Below are 16,806 nucleotides of genomic sequence, written 5' to 3' on the forward strand. Positions count from 1 at the left end.
TAGAGAGACCTGAAAATAGCTGTGCAGTGATGCTCCCCATTCAACCTGACAGACCTTGAGAGGATTTGCAGAGAAGAATGGGAGAAACTCCACAAATACAGGGGTCCGAAGCTTGTAGCGTCAGACCCAGGAAGAGTTGAGGTTGTAATCACTGCCAAAGGTGCTTCAACAAAGCACAGAGTAAAGGGTCTGAACTCTTATGTAAATGTCCTATTTAATTATTATTATTATTTTTTAAATACATTTGCAACCATTTCTAAAAACCTGTTTTTGCTTCGTCATTATGTGGGGGGGGGGGGTTGTGTGTATATTGATGAGGGGGGAAAAAACAATTTAATCAATTTTAGAACAAGGCTGTAAGATAACAAAATGAGAAAAAAGTCAAGGGGTCTGAATAGTTTCTGAATGCAATGTATATATACACTACCGGTCAAAAGTAGTAGAACACCTACTCAATCAAGGGTTTTTCTTTTTTCTTTATTTTAACAAAATAGTATTTCTGAGGCTGGTAACTTATCCTCTGTAGCAGAGGTCACTCTGGGTCTTCCTTTCCTGTGGCGGTCCTCATGAGGGCCAGTTTCATCATAGCTTGATGGTTTTTGCGACTGTGAGTTCTTGAAATGTTTTTGGATTGACTGATCTTCATGTCTTAAAGTAATGATGGACTGCTGTTTCTCTTTGCTTATTTCAGCTGTTCGTTCTTGCCATAATATGGACTTGATATTTTACCAAATAATCTTCTGTATACCCCTCAACACAACTGATTGCCTTAAACGCATTAAGAAGGAAGAAAATTCCACAAATTAACTTTTAAAAAGACACACCTGTTAATCGAATCAAATCAAATGTTATTGGTCACATACACATGGTTAGTAGATGTTAATGCGAGTGTAGTGAAATGCCTGTGCTTCTAGTAAGTAATATCTAACAAGTAATCTAACTCTTTCCCAACAACTACCTTACACACACAAGTGTAAAGGAATGAATAAGAATATGCACATATAAATACAGTTGAAGTCGTAGGTTTACATACACCTTAGACAAATTGTCATGCCCTGACCTTAGTTATCTTTGTTTACTTTATTATTTTGGTTAGGTCAGGGTGTGACAAGGGTGGTTTGTTTAGTTTTTGAATTGTCTAGGGGTTTTGTTTGTCTAGGGGTTTTGTAAGTCTAGGTGTTTATATGTCTATGGTTGCCTAGATTGGTTCTCAATCAGAGGCAGCTGTTTATCGTTGTCTCTGATTGGGGACCATATTTAGGTAGCCATATTCCTTGGGTATATGTTTAGTTGCCTGTCTGCACTAGCCATATTAGCTTCAGGGTTCGGTTTGTTGTTTTGAATAGTTTGTTCAGTGTTTATTCTTCATTAAAAGAAGTATGTATTCAGATCACGCTGTGCCTTGGTCTTCTCGTTATAACGACCGTGACACAAATACATTAACTCTGTTTTTCACAAATCCTGACATGTAATCCTAGTAAAAATTCCATGTCTTAGGTCAGTTAGGATCATCACTTTATTTTAAGAATGTGAAATGTCAGAATAATAGTAGAGAATAATTTATTTCAGCTTTTATTTCTTTCATCACATTCCCAGTGGGTCAGAAGTTTACATCCACTCAATTAGTAATTGGTAGCATTGCCTTTAAATTGTTTAACTTGGGTCTAATGTTTCTGGAATCCTTCCACAAGTTTCCCACAATAAATTGGGTGAATTTTTGCCCATTCCTCCTGATAGAGCTGGTGTAACTGAGTCAGATTTGTAGGCCTCCTTGCTCGCACACACTTTTCAGTTCTGCCCACACATTTTCTATGGGATTGAGGCCAGGGCTTTGTGATGGCCACTCCAATACCTTGACTTTGTTGTCCTTAAGCCATTTTGCCACAACGTTGGAAGTATGACAACCAAGCTTTTTTTTTTTTTTTTATGTTCACCTTTATTTAACCAGGCAGGCCAGTTGAGAACAAGTTCTCATTTACAACTGCCAAGACAAAGCAAAGCAGTGCGACACAATCAACAACACAGAGTTACAAATGGAATAAACAAACGTACAGTCAATAACGTTAACTTCCTGACTGATGTCTTGAGATGTTGCTTCAAGATCTCCACATATTTTTCCCTCCTTTTCCCATGCCATCTATTTTGTAAAGTGCACCAGTGTGCTGTTGCGCCTTCTTCACTATGCTGTCTGTGTGGGTGGATCATTTCAGTTTGTCTGTGATGTGTACCCCGAGGATCTTAAAACTTTCCACCTTCTCCACTACTGTCCTGTCGATGTAGATAGGGGGGTGCTCCCTCTGCTGTTTCCTGAAGTCCACGATCATTTCCTTTGTTTTGTTGACGTTGAGTGTGAGGTTATTTTCCTGACACCACACTCCAAGGTCCCTCACCTCCTCCCTGTAGGCCGTCTCGTCATTGTTGGTAATCAAGCCTACCACTGTAGCGTCATCTGCAAACTTGATGATTGAGTTTGAGGCGTGCATGGCCACGCAGTCATGGTTGAACAGGGAGTACAGGAGAAGGCTGAGAATGCACCCTTGTGGGGCCCCAGTGTTGAGGATCAATGTTGTTTGTTTTCTACCCTCACCTTCCTACCCTGATGCGGCTCGTCAGACGGTCCAGGACCCAGTTGCACAGGGCGGGGTCGAGACCCAGGGTCTTGAGCATAATGACGAGTTTGGAGGGTACTATGGTGTTAAATGCTGAGCTGTAATCGATGAACAGCATTCTTACATAGGTATTCCTCTTGTCCAGATGGGTTAGGGCAGTGTGATTTCCATTGTGTCGTCTGTGGACCTATTGGGGTGGTAGGAGAATTGAAATGGGTCTAGGGTTTCAGGTAGGTTGGAGGTGATATGATCCTTGACTTGTTTCTCAAAGCACTTCATGATGACAGAAGTAAGTGCTACGGGGTGATAGTCATTTAGCTCAGTTACCTTAGCTTTCTTGCGTAAACACACCAGCTAGCTGGTCTGCGCATGCTCTGAGGACGTGGCTTGGGATGCTGTCTGGACCAGCAGCCCTGCGAGGGTTAACACTTTTAAATGTTTTACTCACATTGGCCACTGTGAAGGAGAGCCCACAGGTTTTGATTTCGGGGTGTGTCATTGGCACTGTATTGTCCTCAAAGCGAGCAAAGAAGTTGTTTAGTTTGTCTGGGAGCAAGACGTCGGTGTCTGCGACGGGGCTGGTTTTCTTTTTGTAGTCCGTGATTGACTGTAGACCCTGCCACGTACGACTCATGTTTGAGCCATTGAATTGCGACTTTACTTTGTCTCTATACTGACGCTTAGCTTGGTTGATTGCCTTGCGGAGGGAATAGCTACACCTTTTGTATTCGATCGTGTTTCCGGTCACCTTACCGTGATTAAAAGCAGTGGTTTGCGCTTTCAGTTTTTCTCGAATGCTGCCATCAATCCACGTTTTCTAGTTAGGGAAGTTTTTAGTCACCATGGGTACAACATCACAGATGCACTTGCTAATAAACTCGCTCACCGAGTCAGCGTATACATCAATGTTGTTGTATGAGGCTATTCCGGAACATATCCCAGTCCACGTGATCGAAGCAATCTTGAATCGTGGAATCCGATTTGTCGGACCAGCATTGGACAGACCTGAGCACGAGCGTTTCCTGTTTTAGTTTCTGTCTATAGGCTGGGAGCAACAAAATGGAGTTGTGGTCAGATTTGCAGAAAGGAGGGCGAGGAAGGGCTTTGTATGTGTCGCGGAAGTTAGAGTAGCAACGAGCCAGAATGCTGCCAGCTCGAGTCGCGCATTTTATATGCTGATCAAATTTAGGGAGCTTGTTTTCAGATGAGTTTTGTTACAAAGCTACAATAAATGCAGCTTCAGGATATATGGTTACCAGTTTAAATAGAGTCCAGTGAAGTTCTTTCATGGCCGTCGAGGTATCTGATTGGGGGGGGGGCTGTGATTAAAATCAAAGAGAATTCTCTTGGTAGATAATGCGGTCCACATTTGATTGTAAGGACTTCTAGGTCAGTTGAACAGAAGGACTTGAGTTCCTGTATGTTGTTATGATCACACCATGAGTCATTAATCATAAGGCATACACCCCCGCCCTTCTCCTTACCAGAGAGATGTTCGTTTCTGTTGCCATGATGCATGAAGGAACTGGGTGGCTGTACCGACTCTGATAACATATCCCGAGTGAGCCATGTTTCCGTGAAACAGAGAATGTTACAATCACTGATGTCTCTCTGGAAGGAAACCCTTGCTTGAATTTCATCTACCTTGTTGTCAAGAGACTGGACATTGGCGAGTGGTATACTCGGGAGCGGTGAGCGATGTGCCCAAACTATGGTGCCTGACCAGAAGATTGCTCCGTCTGCCCCTTCTGTGGCGCCGTTGTTTTCGGTCTCCTACTGGGATCAGATCCATTGTTCTGGGTGGTGGTCCGAACAGAGGATCCGCTTCGGGAAAGTTCTATTCCTGGTCGTAATGTTGTTAAGTTGACGTTGCTCTTATATCCAATATTTCTTCCCGGCTGTATGTAATAATACTTAATATTTCCTGGGGTAACAATGTAAGAAATAAAACATAAAAACAAAATACTGGATAGTTTCCTAAGAACGTGAAGCAAGGCCTCCATCTGTGTCGGTGCCAACTTGCTAATTAAAATTAATTCCAGATACTTCCTCATGGAGCTGGTTGAGAGAATGCCAAGAGTGTGAAAAGCTGTCATCAAGGCAAAGGGTGGCTATTTGAAGAATCTCAAATACAAAATATATTTTGATTAACATTTTTTGTAAACCCTTAGACACTGTTGTGCGTGAAATACCCAGGAGGGCGGACATTTCTGAGATACTGGAACTGGCGCTCCTGCCACCAACAACAGCCAAGTCATATCAGCAACACACAGTATCCCTGCAGACCCATAACCACCAATACTAATCAACAGTGGACAGGTTCAGATGTTTTGATGGCATTCATAATGCTGGTGATGGATGAGGCCATTATGGGATAGGGGCAGTTATCTGCAGCCTCATCACTAACCCTAGAATTATAAACCACGAGCAGCAGCGTTCCTCTTGTTTCCTCTGGAGTCCATGAGATGTGACCTGCACACATACAGTATACAGTATGGGCTGTATCAAGCGTTTCAGAGTAGGCATGTTGATCTAGAATATAGGTACCGCCTTTACATGAGATTTTGTTCATTATTATCCGAAATATGATATGTTTCAGAAAAACGGGCTCAGCACCTTCTCTGTTGTACAGAATCTTTTCAGGCCAAGGAAAAAAGTTGTCCCAACAGAAATAGCTGGTTATGTGAAGTGGATTATCATATACCGTACGTGTCAAGTGGAACAGTGTTAACACTGAAATGCCAGAGTTAAATCTGTTACTTCGTGATCCAGTCGGGCATGGTATTTTCACATTTCAAGCTGTACAAATCAAAAATAAGTTTATTATAAGTACATGTGTAGAGAAATCCTAGATACTGTGATACTAGATACTGTGTGAAATTCCTACATTTTTCTTATTGTCCATTTCCCCTTCACTTTAACCCTTACCCCCTGACCTCATTCATAACGCTTCCTTGTTCGACCCTTTCAGTTATGCATACAGTGCGTTATCACTCTCTGTCTCCAATAACCCAAACTCCAACCTTCATTTATCAGCTTACTTTGATATTTATTTTTATTTTACCTTTATTTAACTAGGCATATCAGTTAAGAACAAAGTCTTATTTTCAATGACAGCCTAGGTACAGTGGGTTAACTGCCTTGTTCCGGGGCAGAACGACAGATTTTTACCATGTCAGCTTGGGGATTTGATCTTATGACCTTCCGGATACTAGTCCAATGCTCTATCCACTAGGCTACCTGCCGCCACAGTAACATACGTTGCCATTGACAGGAAGAAGGGGATATAGGAGATATAAGCAATTTAGCCAATATGGATGATAGACTATATAGACAAGAAGGACAATAGACCTTACCCATGGGTGTCCCCACTCCGTAGGCCTTGGAGTCGATGAGGCCTCCTATCTGGGTGAGGTTGCAGTTCCGCTGGGTGACGAACTCGATGGTGGTGGACTCCATGAGGAAGGCGTAGTCTGAGGTGAGCACGCGCTGGATTCCTGCGTCTATGTCTTTCACCATCACTGACGATCGCCGGCTGTTCATGAACTCCCACATCTTATCGTAGGTGGAGATCTTAGTCTTCTGAGAAACGACCAGAGGAAGAAAATGTGACAGATGAATTCCAACTGTTTTAATGATAGTAATGAATAAACTATTGAATGTACAGTACATAGAGCTGGCCTTTTCCAGTACATAGAGCTAGCCTTTTCCAGTACATAGCGCTGACCTTTTCCAGTACATGGCGCTGGCCTTTTCCAGGCAATAGAGCTAGCCTTTTCCAGTACATAGAGCTGGCCTTTTCCAGTACATAGAGCTGGCCGTTTCCAGTACATAGAGCTGGCCTTTTCCAGTACATAGAGCTAGCCTTTTCCAGTACATAGCGCTGACCTTTTCCAGTACATAGCGCTGGCCTTTTCCAGGCAATAGAGCTGGCCTTTTCCAGGCAATAGAGCTGGCCTTTTCCAGTATATAGAGCTGGCCTTTTCCAGTATATAGAGCTGGCCTTTTCCAGTACATAGCGCTGGCCTTTTCCAGTACATAGAGCTGGCCTTTTCCAGGCAATAGAGCTGGCCTTTTCCAGGCAATAGAGCTGGCCTTTTCCAGTATATAGAGCTGGCCTTTTCCAGTACATAGCGCTGGCCTTTTCCAGTACATAGAGCTGGCCTTTTCCAGTACATAGCGCTGGCCTTTTCCAGTACATAGAGCTGGCCTTTTCCAGGCAATAGAGCTGGCCTTTTCCAGGCAATAGAGCTGGCCTTTTCCAGTATATAGAGCTGGCCTTTTCCAGTACATAGCGCTGGCCTTTTCCAGGCAATAGAGCTAGCCTTTTCCAGGCAATAGAGCTAGCCTTTTCCAGTATATAGAGCTGGCCTTTTCCAGTACATAGCGCTGGCCTTTTCCAGGCAATAGAGCTAGCCTTTTCCAGTACATAGAGCTGGCCTTTTCCAGTACATAGAGCTGGCCTTTTCCAGTACATAGCGCTGGCCTTTTCCAGTACAGAGAGCTGGCCTTTTCCAGTACATAGCGCTGGCCTTTTCCAGTACATAGAGCTGGCCTTTTCCAGTACATAGAGCTGGCCTTTTCCAGTACATAGAGCTGGCCTTTTCCAGTACATAGCGCTGGCCTTTTCAAGTACATAGAGCTAGCCTTTTCCAGTACATTGCGCTGGCCTTTTCCAGTACATAGAGCTGGCCTTTTACAGTACATAGAGCTGGCCTTTTCCAGTACATAGCGCTGGCCTTTTCCAGTACATAGAGCTGGCCTTTTCCAGTACATCACGCTGGCCTTTTCCAGTAGCTCAAAGTGCTTGACATAGTATGTGGAAATGACCTTATCAAATCAAATCCAATGTTTTTGCTCACATACACGTGTTTAGCAGATGTTATTGCGGGTGTAGCGAAATGCTTGTGATCATCGCCAATCAGTCTAGTTGCTCTAAAGCAAGGTTGAGTCCCAACATTCTTCTAGAGATCTGCTGTCCTGAAAGCTTTCGCTTCAACACAAATATAGTATACCTGATTCTACTAAATGGCTCCTCATCAGAACCTTAACCAGCTGAATCAGGTGTGTTACATTTGAGTTGGAGCAGATGCCTTTTTCCACAGCAGACACCTATTAAAATGACTAGCACTTTCCATGTCAATGTGACCTTGTCAAATAAAGTGTTACCATGCTTGATTAAATGGCATTGCAAGAAGTACGATGTAAAGAACAACAAAATAACTTGCGTGAAAAATATCAATATTTTCAGCAGCGTAAGAAAACACAGTTTGAACTGGTTTCTCCACAACCACAACGCCTCAGAAGGCCACTTGTCGCATACAGCCCAATGGTTCGCCCAACTAGCTACCTTAAAGAAGGTCATGGTTGATCCGTCCTCCACCACACCGTACAGGATCTTGGTCTGTTTTGCCAGGTCGTCTGCTGAGTCGATGGGCGACTCCATGCGCTCCACGGTGAGGAAGGCAGCCAGGTTGGCCGTGTAGGAGGAGATGATGATCAGGGTGAAGAACCACCAGATGCCTCCCACAATCCTGGTGGACAGGGCCTTGGGCATGAGCTCTGAGCCTGGGTTAGAAGGTGAGGAAAGGGGGGTAGGAAGTAAAGACAGATAAAAAAGACTTCCAGAAGATGCAGCTGGGAGAAGATAGTATCTCCATCGAGAAGATATCCACACACTGTAGTGGGTAGCATCTACAAAGAACTGTGGGAGTTGTTTGGGCTGTATATTGAGTTGTTTGGGGTGTATATTGTGCACTGTGGATCACCCGGAAGTAGGCCGAATCCAGGCACCTGAGACAGTCCGTCTGAGACCAAGAATGGTTGATGTTATACTAAAGCTAGGACTTGGGTAATAAGGGTCTGGTTTCCCAGACCAGATTAAGCTCACTCCTGGACTAAAAAGCATATTGAATGAAGAATATCCATTGACAGAGAATTTTTATTCTAAAATAGGCTTCACCTGGTCCAAGGTGTACTTGGAAAGGTGTACTCATTCAACTTACCATCAGTGATCACAAATGAGTCACATCAGTGAATTTACATGTTAACATTTTACAATAAGCAACTTTTGTGGAAACAGACAAACTGGATGGGTCTGACTGTCATGTACCCAAGATAACCTCACATCCTGACCCCATGTCCCACTACTCTCTGGGTGCTGATTGGCTGTGGGCAATGGGAGAGTACTCTGTGTAGTGGCACATGACACCAACCTGTCATTGTTTTTGTTTTTTTGATGGGGTGGATCAGCTTCAACATTGCAACATTGCAGGTAGCGGCTTCTATTACCGTCATTTTCTACATCATTTCCAATACCCCATATATATTTTTTATAAATATATATTTTTTATATACACACTACCGGTCAAAAGTTTTAGAAAACCTACTCATCCAAGGCTTAAAAAAAACGATTTTCTACATTGTAGAATAATAGTGAAGACATCAAAACTATGAAATAACACATATGGAATCATGTAGTAACCAAACAAGTATAAGCCAAATCAAGATTCTTCAAAGTAGCCACCCTTTGCCTTGATGACAGCTTTGCACACTCTTGGCAATCTCTCAACCAGCTTCATGAGGAATGCATTTCCCACAGTCTTGAAGGAGTTCCCACATATGCTGAGCACTTGTTGGTTTCTTTTCCTTCACTCTGCGGTTCAACTCATCCCAAACCATCTCAATTGGATTGAGGTCATCTGATGCAACACTCCATCACTCTCCTTCTTGGCTAAACAGCCCTTACACAGCCTGGAGGTGTGTTTTGGGTCATTGTCCTGTTGAAAAACAAATGATAGTCCCACTAAACGCAGGCCAGATGGGATGGCGTATCGCTGCAGAATGCTGCAGTAGCCATACTGGTTAAGTGTGCCTTGAATTCTAAATAAATCACAGATTGTGTCACCAGCAAAGCACACCATCACACCTCCTCCTCCATGCTTCACGGTGGGAACCACACATGCGCAGATCTTCCGTTCACCTACGCTGCGTCTCACAAGACATGGAGGTTGGAACCAAAAATCTCAAATTCCTAACCCTACCACCCCTCCCCTAACCCTACCACCCCTCCACTAACCCTACCACCCCTCCCCTAATTGGAGTAAACTAATGGACAACAACACATAGGCTTCTACCTCCAGCTTATACACATACTATATACATTTTATGTACACAGTATATTTTACATTAGTTATCGTTTTTTTTAGCCCCATCCTTCATATACCATCCTTCATATATATATACTTCATATACTTAATTGAGCTGCATCTTATAAGGCTAAACTAAGCCTTTTATAAGCCCTTTATAAAGCATGTATAGATGCCCCGTAACTCTTTTTTTCTTTCCACCTACACTATTAAGAAAAAAACGTTCCAAAATTGTTCTTCGGCTGTCCCCATATGAGAACCATTTTTGGTTCCATGTAGAACCCTCTGTGGAAAGGGGTCTACCTGGAACCAAAAAGGGTTCACCTATGTAAACAGTCAAAGAATCCTTTTCGGTTTTCGATAGCACTTTTTTTTCTAAGAGTGTAGCAGCACACACCCAGAGACCCCTGTGTGTACCCCGGAGCCTGGCCTAAAACCTTGGCCCTTGGCCCCCAGAGAGAGTAGGACACAGAGATAGCCACAGCACCAGCAGGCTGAGGCAACTACCTTGCTGCATGAGAGCCCCGACGCCGAACCAGAAACTATTGAGCAACGTAAAATTGTTTTCCACCACGTCCGAGTCTGGGTTGCACGGATGGGGGTTGTACCACTCGTACGGGCTGAACCTGTGGTTGGAGAGAACACACAGACAGTTCAGTCAAACAGAATAACATTAGTGGCCTCTACAATCTCTTCTCTATCCAGTTAAACACACAACATTCCTTTACTTGAAAAAAAGAACATCGCTTGAGGTCGATTTCCTAAAAATAGATACATGTACTATATATCTGGAGTCATATTCCTGTTAGGCTGAGAGAGGATCTCATGTCAGATGATTTGGATCTAATATGGCTACAGGTTCATCTACCTCACCTAAAGCCTATTTTTGTAGGGTTAGGGTTCTATAGACCAACAAGTGCTAAAAGTCTGTATTTGGACTATAATGTATGTGTGAAATGTTGGATAATGTATGTGATATCAATAGAGTTGATGACTGGTTGTCAAAAAGAAGCTTCAAGCTGTAACCAGTGCTTGCAATCTGGTTCAAGTTATCAGTCAACCTACCTGGGTATTTACAAACAAAACATGAACTAAATCATCCACATGTATTGATCACATCTTTACTAATGTTGCAGAAATCTTCTCTAAAACAGTATCCACACATGTGCCAAACAAGAATCGGACTGTTAGATGACGAATTGAACAACGATATGGCTGAGAGGGATGAGGCAAAGGGAATAGCACAAAAGTCTGACCACACAGCAGACTGGCAAATGTACAGTCAACTGAGAAATCAAGTAAATAAACTAAACAAAAATAATAAGAAAAAAGAATGAAAGAATGATAATAAACAGCTCTGTAGTACTTTAAATGAAATTCTAGGCAAAAAAGCAATCTTGGTTCCATCCTTCATTGAGGCAGATGGCTTGTTCATAACTAAACCCTTTGATATTGTCAACCACTTTAGTAACTTTTTTGTTGACAAGACAAGCAAACTTAGGTAAGTCATGCAAACAACAAATGCTGAGCCTTCATAGTCATGCATAATGGATTAAATAATGAAAGACAAGCACTGTAGTTTTGAATTCCACAAAGGGGGTGTGGAAGAGGTGATATTTTGTTTTGCAATCTATAAATAAGGCCAAACCCTCAGGAACCGACAACCTGGATGGTAAATTGCGGAGGTTGGTAGCGTAGTACATTGTGACTCCTGTTTGACACATCTTCCATTTAAGCCTAGAGTACAGTGTGGGCCCTCAGACATGGAGGGAGGCAAAGGTCATTCCGCTACCCAAGAATAGCAGAGTACCCGTTAATGCTTTTAACAGCCGACCAATCAGCCTGTAGAAAGTGCTTAGTAAACGTTAAGAAAAAAATGTGTCTGATCAAATACAAAGTTATTTTCCAGAAAACAAACTAACAACAGAGTTTCAGGGAAGGGCACTCAACATGCTCGGCACTGACACAAATAACAGATGATTGGCTGAAAGAAATGGATAGAAACTGTCTCTGCCTAGCCTCTGTCTCTGCCTCCCCTGTCTCCACTGGGATTCTCTGCCTCAGTCTCCAGTGTCTATGCTGCAATAGTCTATGTGCCAGCGGGCTAGGGTCAGTCTGTTATATCTGGTATAATTCTCCTGTCTTACCTGGTGTCCTGTGTGAATTTAAGTATGCTCACTCTAATTCTCTCTGTCTTCCGGAGGACCTGAGCACCTGGACCATACCTCAGGACTACCTGGCCTGATATCTCCTGGCTGTCCCCAGTCCACCTGGTCAACTGCTCTGCCTGCGGCTAAGGAACACTGACCGGTTCACCGGATGTGCTACCATGTCCCGGACCCGCTGTTTTTGACTCTCTTTCTCTACCGCACCTGCTGTCTCGACCTCTGAATGCTCGGCTATGAAAAGCCAACTTCCATTTACTCCTGAGGTGCTGACCTATTGCACCCTCTACAACCTCTGTGATTATTATTTGACCCTGCTGGTTGTCTATGAACGTTTGAACATCTTGAAGAACAAACTGGCCTTAATGGCCATTTACTCTTATAATCTCCACCTGGCACAGCCTGAAGAGGACTGGCCACCCCTCAAAGCCTGGTTCCTCTCTAGGTTTCTTCCTAGGTTCCTGCCTTTCTAGGGAGTTTTTCCTAGCCACCGTGCTTCTACATCTGTATTGCTTGTTGTTTGGGGTTTTAGGCTGGGTCTCCGCACTTGGTGACAATTCATTTGATTGTGGGAGCTGTTTTGTTAGACTTCAGAGCAGCTTTTGATGTCATTGATCATAACCTATTGCTGAAAAAACATAGGTGTTATGGATTTGCATCCTCTGCCTTATTATGGATTGACAGTTATCTATCTAATAGAACACAGAGGGTTTTCGTTAATGGAAGCCTCTCTCATGAAAATTCAGTTGAGTGTGGTGTACCTCAGGGCAGCCGGCTAGGGCCAATATTGTTTTCTAATTTTACAAATGCCCTTCCACTGACCTTGAATAAAGCCTCTGTACGCTGATGACAGTATACACTTCAGCTGCAACAGTAAAATAAATAACTGAGACACTTAACATAGAATAGGTAACTAGCAATAGGCTGGTGCAAAATATCTAAATAACTGAAAGCATATTTTTTGTGACAAATCACTTGCTCAATGCTGAACCTCCTTTAGAGCTATTATTGATTAATGTGGCTATTGAGCAAGTTTAGGAGACTAAACTGCTGGGTGTCACCCTAGATACAGTGCCTTGCGAAAGTATTCGGCCCCCTTGAACTTTGCGACCTTTTGCCACATTTCAGGCTTCAAACATAAAGATATAAAACTGTATTTTTTTGTGAAGAATCAACAACAAGTGGGACAGATGCCTTTATCTAGCTTCTGATGGCCTAGCCAATGGCTGACTTGACAAGCAACTGTAGCTTTACCTCCCCAGAGACCCCCCCCAAAAAACCTGATTGGATATTTTTTTCTCTTCAGTGTTAACCCTTTCCTTTCCAATAAAAAATCATGAGATTAAATCAGAAAATCATTAAAAATAATAAAATAATAATATTTTTATCATTATTATTCTATTATTCTAATAATTATTTTATAAATCCTTAGAACTTCTCTGAAGGCTTAGAAGGCCAATTGTTCCCCACTGTGTTTGGGTTAGTAATAACTCAATATGACCTCAGCATGCGTTTTTTCACAATAATGAATGTCTAAGGAATCCATATGTTGTTCTGAAATAGAAACACAGAAATACCAGACATTTTGACAAAATTACAATCATGGTCTTAAATTGGACTCGCTTTTTTCTGGTCCTGGTCTTGACTTGGTCTCGGTCTTGACTCGGTCTCGCCCCCCCCCCAGTCTTGGTCTTGTCTCGGACTCAAATTGACGCTCTTACAAGCTTTTACTATGGCCTTAGATTCCTATTCTCCACTGGAGACCAAACACAAATAATTTACCCTTTCCCCTAGATCAACATATTGACATATTCAAATGCCTTCAGTTTATTGTGAGGCCCGATCGATGGAGTGGAATAACACTGTCACTGGAGATAACGTCCTCATCCCTGATCATCTATGGAGCTCATTGAGATTCATCGACTCCCCCTCTCCCTCGACTCCCCCTTCCTCTCTACCTTCTTCCTTCCTGATGCCCCCATGCCCTCCCTCGGGATATTCCTCCTTTATTATGGTAGCCCTTAACTGCAGTCAAATGACATAGTGGCTTCATGGGTGTAATGTTATTAATACTTTTAATAATTTCATAATTAATGCACTTTTTTATACGCAGAAAGTCAGGTCAATGTCAAACGGTTTTGTTACATTTCAGTCTTCTGTTCTTTATATGAAGTGTAATATTGGGATGCAAACTCAAAACATAATACATTTCAACTCTATATCTGCCATGGTATATGTATATTCTTTGTTTAAGCCCATAACCATCTGTGTGAGGTGTATACTTTTGGTTCAAATTAGATTTGTTTAAGTCTACCATGAAACACTCTGTGACCCTGATTTAGCCCACTGCAGTAAAAGCTTATTAAGTGAGAGTGGCATCAAATTAGCAGTGCGATTGGATTAGCATTGGGCATCAGAACCTGAGAGTGGGATTGGGTTAGCATTGGGCATCAGAACCTGAGAGTGGGATTGGATTAGCATTGGGCATCAGAACCTGAGAGTGGGATTGGGTTAGCATTGGGCATCAGAACCTGAGAGTGGGATTGGGTTAGCATTGGGCATCAGAACCTGAGAGTGGGATTGGGTTAGCATTGGGCATCAGAACCTGAGAGTGGGATTGGATTAGCATTGGGCATCAGAACCTGAGAGTGGGATTGGGTTAGCATTGGGCATCAGAACCTGAGAGTGTGATTTGGTTAGTATTAGGCATCAGGACCTGTGTGTATGATTGGGTTAGCATTAGGCATCAGGACCTAAAAGTGGGATTGGGTTAGCATTAGGCATCAGGACCTAAGAGTGGGATTGGGTTAGTATTAGGCATCAGAACCTGAGAGTGGGATTGGGTTAGCATTGGGCATCAGAACCTGAGAGTGGGATTGGGTTAGCATTGGGCATCAGAACCTGAGAGTGGGATTGGGTTAGCATTGGGCATCAGAACCTGAGAGTGGGATTGGATTAGCATTGGGCATCAGAACCTGAGAGTGGGATTGGGTTAGCATTGGGCATCAGAACCTGAGAGTGGGATTGGGTTAGCATTGGGCATCAGAACCTGAGAGTGGAATTGGGTTAGCATTGGGCATCAGAACCTGAGAGTGGGATTGGGTTAGCATTGGGCATCAGAACCTGAGAGTGGGATTGGGTTAGCATTGGGCATCAGAACCTGAGAGTGGGATTGGGTTAGCATTGGGCATCAGAACCTGAGAGTGGGATTGGGTTAGCATTGGGCATCAGAACCTGAGAGTGGGATTGGGTTAGCATTGGGCATCAGAACCTGAGAGTGGGATTGGGTTAGCATTGGGCATCAGAACCTGAGAGTGGGATTGGGTTAGCATTGGGCATCAGAACCTGAGAGTGGGATTGGGTTAGCATTGGGCATCAGAACCTGAGAGTGGGATTGGGTTAGCATTGGGCATCAGAACCTGAGAGTGGGATTGGGTTAGCATTGGGCATCAGAACCTGAGAGTGGGATTGGGTTAGCATTGGGCATCAGAACCTGAGAGTGGGATTGGATTAGCATTGGGCATCAGAACCTGAGAGTGGGATTGGGTTAGCATTGGGCATCAGAACCTGAGAGTGGGATTGGGTTAGCATTGGGCATCAGAACCTGAGAGTGGGATTGGGTTAGCATTGGGCATCAGAACCTGAGAGTGGGATTGGATTAGCATTGGGCATCAGAACCTGAGAGTGGGATTGGGTTAGCATTGGGCATCAGAACCTGAGAGTGGGATTGGGTTAGCATTGGGCATCAGAACCTGAGAGTGGGATTGGGTTAGCATTGGGCATCAGAACCTGAGAGTGGGATTGGGTTAGCATTAGGCATCAGGACCTGAGAGTGTGATTTGGTTAGCATTAGGCATCAGGACCTGAGAGTGGGATTGGGTTAGCTTTAGGCATCAGGACCTGCGAGTGGGATTGGGTTAGCATTAGGAGTTGCCTAATATGGGCATGTCTGATCACCTATACAACATCCAATATGCAGTGATGTGAAGTACTTAAGTAAAAATACTTTAAAGTACTACTTAAGTAGTTTTTTGTGGGTATTTGTACTTCACAATTTCTATTTTTGATAACTGTTACTTTTACTTCACTACATTCCTAAAGACAATTCTGTACTTTTTACTCCATATATTTTCCCTGACACCCAAAAGTACTCTACACATTTTGAATCTTCAGTTTCTTAGCAATTTCTTGCATGGATTAGCCTTAATTTCCTAGAACAAGAATAGACTGACAAGTTTCAGAAGAAAGGTCTTTGTTTCTGGCCATTTTGATCCTGTAATCGAAACCACAAAGGCTGATGCTCCAGATACTCAACGAGTCTACAAAAGGCCAGTTTTATTGCTTCTTTAATCAGAACAATAGTTTTCAGCGGTGCTAACATAATTGCAAAAGGGTTTTCTAATGATAAATGAGCCTTTTAAAATGATAAATTTGGATTAGCTAACAACAGTGCCATTGGAACACAGGAATCCTCTGTACACCTATGTAGATATTCCATAAAAAATAATCTGTTTCCAGCTACAATAGTCATTTACAACATGAACAATGTCTACACTGTATTCCTGATTCATTTGATGTTATTTTAATGGACGAAAATGTGCTTTTCTTTCAAAAATCAGGTCATTACTAAGTAACTCCAAACGTCTGAACGGGAGTGTAAGTGCTTATGAATGGGATATGATATTAGGTGCCAGGCGCACCGGTTTGAGTGTCAAGAATTGCAAAACTGCTGGGTTTTTCACGCTCAACAGTTTTCTGTGTGTATCAAGAATGGTCCACAACTCAAAGGACATCCAGCCAACTTGACACAACTGTGGGAGATATTAGTGGGAGATATTAGAGTCAACATGTGCCAGCATCCCTGTGGAACGCTTTCAACACCTT

At 43.0% G+C, this 16,806-nt stretch overlaps 1 protein-coding gene across 2 annotated transcripts in view; it reads right to left on the reverse strand.

Annotated features, from left to right (window-relative positions):
* Window positions 1–16,806, reverse strand: part of LOC123990547 (glutamate receptor ionotropic, kainate 2-like) — a 177,407-nt gene that overhangs the window by 19,591 nt on the left and 141,010 nt on the right. For both annotated transcript variants that reach the window (XM_046291142.1, XM_046291143.1), the window contains exons 15-17: window positions 10,265–10,383; window positions 7,960–8,177; window positions 5,966–6,191 (exon numbers count right to left, since the gene is read on the reverse strand). In XM_046291142.1, the coding sequence (XP_046147098.1) occupies window positions 5,966–6,191; window positions 7,960–8,177; window positions 10,265–10,383 (563 nt within the window). The remainder of the gene's footprint in view (window positions 1–5,965; window positions 6,192–7,959; window positions 8,178–10,264; window positions 10,384–16,806) is intronic.

This window comes from Oncorhynchus gorbuscha, linkage group LG12, assembly GCF_021184085.1.
Source record: "Oncorhynchus gorbuscha isolate QuinsamMale2020 ecotype Even-year linkage group LG12, OgorEven_v1.0, whole genome shotgun sequence".
Classification (NCBI taxonomy): Eukaryota; Metazoa; Chordata; class Actinopteri; order Salmoniformes; family Salmonidae; genus Oncorhynchus; species Oncorhynchus gorbuscha.